This window comes from Tigriopus californicus, chromosome 5 (genome assembly GCF_007210705.1).
Source record: "Tigriopus californicus strain San Diego chromosome 5, Tcal_SD_v2.1, whole genome shotgun sequence".
Classification (NCBI taxonomy): Eukaryota; Metazoa; Arthropoda; class Copepoda; order Harpacticoida; family Harpacticidae; genus Tigriopus; species Tigriopus californicus.
The window spans coordinates 8,765,441-8,774,618 of record NC_081444.1 but is presented as its reverse complement, the minus strand read 5'-3'; the positions used below and the strand labels follow the sequence as shown (position 1 = coordinate 8,774,618).

General features: G+C 40.2%; 1 protein-coding gene across 1 annotated transcript; it reads right to left on the bottom strand.

Moving 5' to 3' along the window:
• Nucleotides 1–788: 788 nt before the first annotated feature.
• On the bottom strand, nt 789–2,823 carry LOC131881098 (putative uncharacterized protein DDB_G0271606). The gene is made up of 3 exons (XM_059227867.1): nt 2,639–2,823; nt 2,111–2,312; nt 789–2,051 (listed from the first exon to the last, which is right to left on the bottom strand). The coding sequence occupies exons 1-3, from the start codon at nt 2,651–2,653 to the stop codon at nt 922–924; spliced, it is 1,347 nt and encodes a 448-aa protein (XP_059083850.1). The 5' UTR covers nt 2,654–2,823; the 3' UTR covers nt 789–921.
• Nucleotides 2,824–9,178: the final 6,355 nt, after the last annotated feature.

Here is a 9,178-nt window from a genome sequence, read left to right as displayed (position 1 = left end):
CATGTATTCATAAATGTAATTAATTACATTCACGAAGCAATTGATGCTGACTTGCTAGCTAATAACATATAGATAGATTATATTTCAGGATTACTTTGATCATGATTAGATACACTCAGCAACTAGATTTTTGGGGTCTGCATCTTAAAATATCAGGTGTTTCATGAGCATGTCATTCCTCAGGTTCTCGTTAAGCAAAAGCTTGTTCTCCCCAGGACCTTGGCGAGAGATAGAGGACAGACGACATTGATAGTCAGTCAATAATGCTACAGAGGCCAAGCTGTAAAACAGTAACGTGAGTTGGAAATGTTAAAGAAATGTGTCTCTATCCATTGACCCAAAGTTAAAAGAAGTGAAGTTCACTGGTCATAAACTTTACCTTAAATAGATTTTAGCTCTTGCTCTATGTCACCATGTTTTGGGCTTTCAAGAACAACTTTGTTCGTTGGTGTTTGGTAAACCTTAACATTATGGGCTTAATTGAGAATTACTATTGATGACAGTTAATTAGTCATCATAGCTTAAATTCCAAATGTTTTTCTTTGATCCAAGGTCACAAGAACAACACTTCATTTTTTACCCGAAGTTGAAATAGTTTAGACCAGTATATGAAACTCTTTAAAACCCCTTTACATATGACAACTATGCCTTACATTTTTGAGATTTAGAATTGGTAATATCAACACTCCAACAATCACACGTTAATGCTCTAGTGCTTTAGTCTTTCAAGAGACTTGAACGATCATCGAACCCAAATAACTCCCTTTGAGGTACGACAAGTAACTCTATTTAGAAGTGTTGTTTATTGTTGGTGTTCCAGAATTTCATTACATGGAATGAGTGTTGTCATTTGTCGCTGGCCAATATGGCTGGTTATTGGATGATGGACGAGTCTGAATTCCGCATAACGTGGTACATAACTTATGAGGAGTTGAATTGAGATCGGATCGAGACATTGGGATTGAACGTAGCGGCGTTGAAGACGGGTTGCTTTCGTTGGGCAGTGGGAGCCGATCCGAGAGCTCTGGGCTGTTGCAGGAATTGGGGAGGAATGCCAGCTTGGTTTTGGACTCCTCTCTGCTGAGCTAATAGTTGTTCAACTTGCTCACGAGTGAACAATTGTTGTTGCTGTTGCTGTTGCTGTTGTTGTTGTTGCTGCTGCAGCTGCTGCTGTTGTTGACTAGGGAAACTGGCGCGAGTAAAGGGGCTGACGCCTCCGGGCAATGGTCTTTGTTGTTGAGCTGGGGCCTGGGGAGCAAACGGAGAGGGAAGCTGAAACTCAGCTCCGGCCTTCCTGGCGTTAGCAATCTGGTCCTGGACGACGGAGATCTGTTGCCTTTGACGGCTCAAAAAGTCCAATTGTTCTTGAGTGAGTTCCAAGGGAGCCAGGGTTTGAGCAGGTTGGGAACGAGTTTGAGGTACGGCCTGTGGTTGAGCTTGAGGTTGGACTTGTCCAGAGAACTGAGGAACCTGTTGGCGTTGGTTAGAGTTGATCTGAAAGGCAGAGGGTTGGCGGCCTTGAAGAGCCAAGATCTGCTGCTCAGTTAAAGGTTGTTGCTGCTGTTGCTGTTGCTGTTGTTGAATGGGATTGCCTTGAAAGGGAGTGGGCTGGCGGCCTTGTTGTTGTTGTTGTTGTTGTAATTGTTGTTGTTGCTGTTGGGGAGACAAAACCTGTTGAGTTCGAGCAATCTTGGCGGCATTTTGGGCTGCTTGAATACGGTTCTGTTGGGCTTGCAGGGTAAGAAGTTGGTTTTGTGTGGGCGGGGGTTGTTGAGCTTGTTGGAAGGCTTGCAATTGTTGGGGCGACAGTTTAACAGGCGCCGAGGAGGGGCTGGAGCTTTGAGAGGAGGCGGAAGCTTGAGCTGTGGGCACGGCTGGCTGAGGATTGAATTGTTGCTGTTGTTGTTGTTGTTGATTAATGGAAGCGGGAGAAGCTTCAGCGGGGATGGAGGTGGGCTGCTCTGCTCCTAGGAGCTCGAACCCCGTTCCATTTTGGCTGGAGTACTCCACCACTTTCAATTGACCATCGCCATCGATAAAGCCATACTTGCCTGAAATGCAGATAGGAATACAAGATCCAAATGACACATTGTCTCAACTCTTTATTCACCAGTGACAACTCCATTCTTGTCTTTGGTTTCGGATTTAAATGTTCCATCGGAAGCCTTGTAACCAAACTTATAGGTTCCATCGGGATTGACTTCGTTGAAGTTCTCAAGAAGCGATGGCTGACTTGGGGCCTTGGGAACAGCAGGCTTCTCTTGGGGAGCGCACTGAGCCAATAACCCCAATGACAAAAACAAACCCAAAGTCTGCAAAACAAAAGAACGCCATGATATCTTTCCTTAGTATATCAATATATGACTCGTATGATTCACATGCATTTTAAAGCGTAAAGCAATTGTGATGTCGAATCTAATATCGCCGTCTTGAGGGTATGTTCTGCAGTGACCCCGTAGAAATTTTCGATTTTTTACTATGTAAATGCAATTAGGATATCATCCAACATTTTGAGCACTATTAAACTATTAAAACATGAATGAATCATTCAAGAAGAACAAAGCATGACCTAATAGTTTGCTTGAAAATAAACCATTGCGTTTACTCTAAAACAGTTAAGATCCCAGGGATCACTTACAATGAAGACCTTCATTCTGAAGTGTGACTTAATTTGTGCTCTTCGTCTGATGTGAACTTGTCACTTTTACTTGAGCTCTTCGGGAGGAGAGTATGACAAGTGTAGAGAGGGACACTTCACGATAGTATGATCAATCTCCTAGGATGAATCAAAGGAGATCTTCTAACTTAGAGACGACAACACAAATTATGTCCGTACCAGCCTCCCGCCGTCTTTTATAGATTTGTCCAAGCCATTATGCCGACCGGGTTCTGCCTAGGCCGAATAGTTGGGGAGATTCTCCGCATACTCGCCCAACCATGTTGGTCATGGCTACAAGAGTCTACTATACACACACGCACATACCATCCTGTTGTCAACTCGGACACTCCCAGGCATCCCACAAGTCAACGCCTATTCACACGCTGCTAAGCCAAGCACAGTACCGCGTAGATTTGTGCCTGGACAAACAGAGTATAAGGGAGGGTTGAGAAGCTTTGAAATCATACCAAGTAAAGCGTTGACACAAACACCCAATCCTCCCGGCTTTGTCCAGTCCAACTTCACCCTGTGCAGACAGAGTCCAAGTTGCCGGCTTCAACCACATCCTTCTACACACACACTCATCATATATGTATATACTAGGAACGTTACGTTTATGTGTCGACTAGAACAGCAACTGTATGAAGTGGCGCACCTTTGGACAAGGACATCAACGATGGGGCGGTTGTGCTTGATCCATCACATCCATTCCTCTCTTCTTTCGACCGAAAAGAGCCCAAAGAACATGTCCCGTTGCTTTGGAGGAATGCTCTAAGCCACGCTCAAATCTTGTTGACACATGGCAGTTTTGAATTTAAGCCGAAGCTTTTTCAATATCAGATCATTACTTACAGAGTTAAAGCCATTGTTTGGCCAGAGACTGATTGTTAGGAACAAACGGGAGAGTAGTTGGAAATTGATGGTATATCCTTGACTTTTTCGTGGATTCAATACATGAACGGGCGGTTCTCGTTTTGATAGTTTGCTAATTGCTTGATAAGTTGTCCGAGATTTCCAATTTCCACGTTTGATTGACGAAGACGATACTTGAGAATCTATGACATAGCCCCATCCGAGCTGTGGCCAGAAGTTCTGCAAATAGTTTTTGCAAATATTTGGTCAATCAAAGGCCAATGGTTAAACTGTGAGGCGAAAAAGGAACGACTCTGGAAGTACAGGGTGCTTTAAAAAGAAACGGAGCAGAACAAACCATGCCGTTTTTCTGATATCGAAAGGCTTAAAAAAGGTGCATAAAGAGCGAGGATTTGGATTTTTAATGTACCCTTTCAGATTTGATCAGAAACTCTTTTTACGGCCTTAAAAATAGAAAAATCACTTATCGAGTCACAAACGTTCTTCTTTCCAAAATGACCCTTGATGGGACAGCTCTTTGCATGATTGATGAGCTTTGAACCGACATTACTGTGATGTTGTTGAAAATTTAAGTAGAGTGATTATCCTACTATTTTCTTTAAAGCTCCAGTTCATGCGTTTTTCATTCAAAAAATAGAAGAGATGCATTAAAGTAGTTCGGTTCTTTTGAGACCCCTGCAATTGGAGAGAGTCTAGTCTTATCGGATTGAAAAGGCTCGGTCTTTCAAGTCATTCCAGAGATTCTTTACCAAGCTCTTTTTCTTGAAAATTGGTCTTTTTAGCAAAAAGGCAACAAACCAAACGAATATTACGATATTTCGGGCCTTCATGAAGTATTGCAGATGCTTTTATTGGCTGCCTAGAGTGAGTGTCAGGTAGGTTTTGCATCTCGAATGATGAGAGGCACGCCCTTCCTCTGCATCTGGTTATTATCCGTCAATCCAACAACCCCAACCAAAAAGCATCAAAGGCGAACGAACTCTGCTATTAGTTTAGTGCAAGCAAGTTGCAACAAGTTCTCTCCATGCTTCACCAAGGATCAAGTTTTTCTGCACCTCTCCGTGATCGTGAAACAACACCTAGATATGCAATTGTGGAAACAAAATCTCATCACGGTACTGGCGGATAATCTGCTTGTCCAAATAGTGTAGGTATTCTTCACATTTGATCTTTTTTACATTATTTTAATGTTTAAGCTCATCACAATTATAAGCTTTGCTTGTTTGTTTTTTTTGTTTAATTTGGTGTAAGCTTACCAATAGTATACCAATGCTTATGATACTTCATGTATCTGCTCTAGGGTTTCCAAACCAAAAAGATAGATTGTTGGATAAATCAAATCTGGGGGTTTTATATTTATTGGCAAATTTGGCACTTTTGGAGACTTTAGTTAATGGAAAATCTAGAAAATGGGAAACAAGTGAAAATGTGCTCAGGAAAGTGCGAAAACGTATCAAATGTCAAGTTTTTCTTTCACTGAGTCTTCATTTTCGGGCTATTTAATAAAATTGTAACATGAAGGTGATTTCTTTTAAAGATATGTTGATTGTTGTTGCATTTAGCCCTGAATATGACAAAGCATGTCATCAATGTACGAAGTAATTACACCGTAGAGTTCTGTTAATTGTTTTGCGCACTTTTAGACATACGTAGACGATACAGATGAACTTTGTAACTTTTGGAGTAGAAAATATTAGCCAGACCAATGAATGGCAAAATTACTTTTTTCCTCTTGGACATGTCAAATTCTCCAAATTCAAATAAAAGGCTCGAGTGCACTCGGAGTCGAGTCCGGACTCGCCCCAGCACTACGCTTCTGATATTATTTTCAAACCTTTTGGAGAGATCCAGTTGGGTTGACGGAGTGATCAAATGTTCCAGCCCATGCTTTCTCTTTCAAGTTAGGTTCGATCACATCTCAGAGGGGGGATTGTGGCGTTCAAACATCTTGTTATTTATTGACCTTTTCAATTCAGTGGGTTCTCTCAAACACAATGCTCGTCTACCAAGAACTTGAATTCGCTTATGTACAGAACATTTGCATGGCCTTGGAGTCCTTGGCTTTCTTTTCTGATGAACACGAAGAGCCCCTAAGGCTCGTAGAAACATTTCGGTGAATTGTCTTGAATCTGGTCATTAGTATGTGCTTTTTGGCCGCAGGTGGTACAATCTGTTGCTAATTATTGTAGGCGAAAGAGGCATCTCCAAATGCCTCAATCTCTGGTTATGTAAGCACAAGAGCTCTGAACTTCGATTCGAGGGGAGAGCCTGAAAGCTGCTACAGCGCAGTGATGCTGTGTTTACACGGGATCAGGAGTTTGAAGGTCCACGTAGTCGATTTTATGTCACATGCATCGCTTTGTTTGGTTCATCCGTCCATCCTTCCATTTATTAGCTGTTGTTTTTTGCCTTGATTGTAGTAAGTCATCGAATAAACTCATCAACGACAGCCTACGAATGTGCATAAAGACTTGAGAGAGCTCTGTTGCTTTTAGTATTTCCGGCCATTGTCTTTTGACTTTATCGAACACATAACACAAGATGACATTGAGATCTAAACACCTTGGACATTTCTGCTCGAACACTGGAGTTCTCAACTAAGAGAGTGTAGACACTCGTATAGGCTTCTGCCAAAAGCACTTTTTGAACTATAGTTTGATCAAGCTATGCGATTGGTTTGTCAGTTGTGTGACAAGCACCTGGAAATAGTAGTTTCAACTCACTATTTTATTTAAAATCCCCATGCTTTAGCATTTGCCTAAAGTACGTAGAGGTCCGTTTTTGGAGAAAAACATCGTTGGACTCTTTTTCATGGATATTGACTGATGTTTAGCCCATTCGATCTGAAGTTGAAGTTATTTTTCAGATTCTTCTGCCTCTTACCCAACGTTTCTGTGTTTGTTGTTTGAGTCCAAGAAATTCTTTACAGATCAAACCACTCGCTATGTGCAAATTTTTAACTGATCCTCTATCTTTTGTACCCATTTATGTTTTGGCTAAAGATTTGCAACAAAATGCAATCAAAAGTGGCAGGTATTGTTAGGGTGAAATTCAACGGGCCTTGTTTCCTACCATTCTTTGAAGCTCGAACTGGGACAGACGAAGTTTAGAGACGCTCACGAAATCGAGGAATTACAAATTCGACAAATAGACGAAGAACATTTTGTAAGGCAGCAGTTACATTTTACAGCCAGGTATTGAGACTACTTAAGCTGAAATGCATTGATGGCGCCATGTGCATTATGGGAACCCAAAAGCAAAAAGACATATCCGTTTTGATAGAGCAATTCCTCCTTATTCAGTGTCATTCAAATGAACTTCGAGCTCAAAGTATCCTCTAAGATCATGGTGGATTTTCATTTCTTCAAGAAAAAGCTCCTCAAAGACGCCTACATTTTTCTATCCTTTGATTTTGAGAGAAGAGTTATTAAAAATACCAATAAGAATATACGCCCGCTGATCACAAGATGTGAGAGGTAAATCCGATAGATAGTCTTGATTATTTCAATAAAAAGGATAGAAATTTGGTCCCCTTTCCCCTCTCAGATACTCTTTGAAGTTAGTCGTACAGCGAATACGAGTTAGTAACAATCAAAAAATCAAGCAATACTGTTGTCAATTTTGAGCGGTTCCAGCTTTTGGAAATAAGAACCGAACGTCACATTCTATCCATGTCAACGTGGTTGAGTTATTTTGTTGACTGTTTGGCGTCTCTGGAACTTGAACACTTGACTTTGAGTACTCGTAGAGCTAGTATGAAACTGTCAGCGGTAGTAATCGAATGGGCCAAGCAAGATTCGATGAACGTACATTTGGACAAAAGCAAAATGAAAGCTGCCTAAGTCTAATTATAAAAGATGGGCACGTTGACTATTTAGTAGCAGCTATTAGTATCAGAGTGAGTTATTTGGGGATATAGGCAGAGGTTTTGAATTGCAATGGTCCAAAACTGTTTAAAAATAAGTCCAACGTGTCAAAAAACAATACAAATTGTTTAAAAGTAGCCGCTGAAGCAATTAGTCTTAAAACTTAAATCATAAAACTAAGTCTTCATAGCAATACAAGTAAAGCAAACTTTTTGAATTTTTAAGCACATTTGAGTGATGGTGTTAAGTTGCTTTTTCCAGGTGTTCCAGATATCTCAAAAATCGAACAGGCTCAAAGATGTTTCACTAGGAACGTTAATGGAATGAGAGACCTCTCTTATTGGGAGCGACTACAAAAGAGAAGGTACGAAAGGTGTCTGATACTGGACATTTTCAAGAACATTCATGAACTTTGTGTTGAAGTGTTATTCAAACTTTTTGCTACCCTTATGTTGGAAGATATTGGTGCCTGTTTCTTATGCGAAATTTGAAGTAAGAGAAAGGACTGAAGAAATGCCTTTCCTGATATGTAAAAGGTTTTTGTTAAAGGTTTTGATCACTTATTCTACTTATAGCATCATCAATAAGATATGCTTTGAATTGCAATATAAGTTTCAAAGTTCTGTTGTGCAGTCTTAAAGTTTTTAATTTTTAGACTCTTTTTGATACTTTTCTACAGCGGCGGACAAGAGCGTTCAAAATTAAATGCTCACTCCGATTTCCGTTGGGCCCTCTTGCAGAAAAACACCAATCAAAGTTATACTCACAATAGTTGTGACTCGTACGTCTGGGGGTATGAAACAAATCCTGGAATGTAGGGAATCTATCGCCATGTTTTGTGCTCATGTGTCCCACATTTTGGCAAAAAAATAATAGGTTGTTTTTTTACCTTCTTTGGGATAAATGTGTACAATCTCAGTTACCAAATTTTGTTTTATAAACTGTTCAGGCTTTGATCCAAGATGATATAGGTTACCTTGCGATATTGCAGCACCCTAATTTATCTAGGGAGCTCAGTTTCCGTGTGCTGGTTTACATCACCTGTCAGTACTGTGTTTTCGTGTAAATTCGCAATGTTTTGAGGTTAAGCTAGTTCTTTATCGATATCTACGTACATACTCGTACTACTTTTTGCCCCAGAATTTTACTCGAGTGTTAGTTCGCACAGTCCCGCAACCTAATGCGTTCACATTGAATATTCAGAAACAAATGAAATCTCTCCATTAGCTTGCACGTAGGAAAATGTAAGTACAAAGGTTGAGAGAAAATTTCTAATTGAAATTAATTTTTCCCACTTTTTTGCCTTTTGAGGGGAAAAAATGATTTTGTTGGTTTTAGCGGGAGAAATATCATGTTGATCCTTTTCCACCAAAAAAAAAGAAATGGAATGAGTAAAAGCGTCAAAACTTCCGAGTGTTAATTTTCAATCAAGTAAGGTTTGAAGGGAAGAGTATTTCATCGGTAGGGATTCAAGCAAGTACGGATGGATCGAGTCAAGCTTTTGAAGCCAGTGAAGCAAACCTGCTGGATTATAAAGTGACTACATCTAGGCCAGCACCACCTAGCAGCTCTGTTATTGTTATGACAGAATCCAGAAAACTAGCATTACAAGAGCAGGAACTGAGGAATTGTAAATTTGAATCAAACTAATTAAAAAAAAACTGAATACTTTTGAAAGTACTAATTCATTTTCAAATTATTTCTTTTGTTTTTCAGGAAGACTCATGTCCTTATAAAAGATCTGGCTCTGAAGTTCCATCATTATAAGTAAGACACAAGT

Excerpts from the sequence above, each read along its gene's own strand:
- LOC131881098 (XM_059227867.1), bottom strand. Across the intron at positions 2,052-2,110 it reads CAAGAATGGAGTTGTCACTG|GCAAGTATGGCTTTATCGAT; the intron begins GTGAATAAAGAG and ends TCTGCATTTCAG.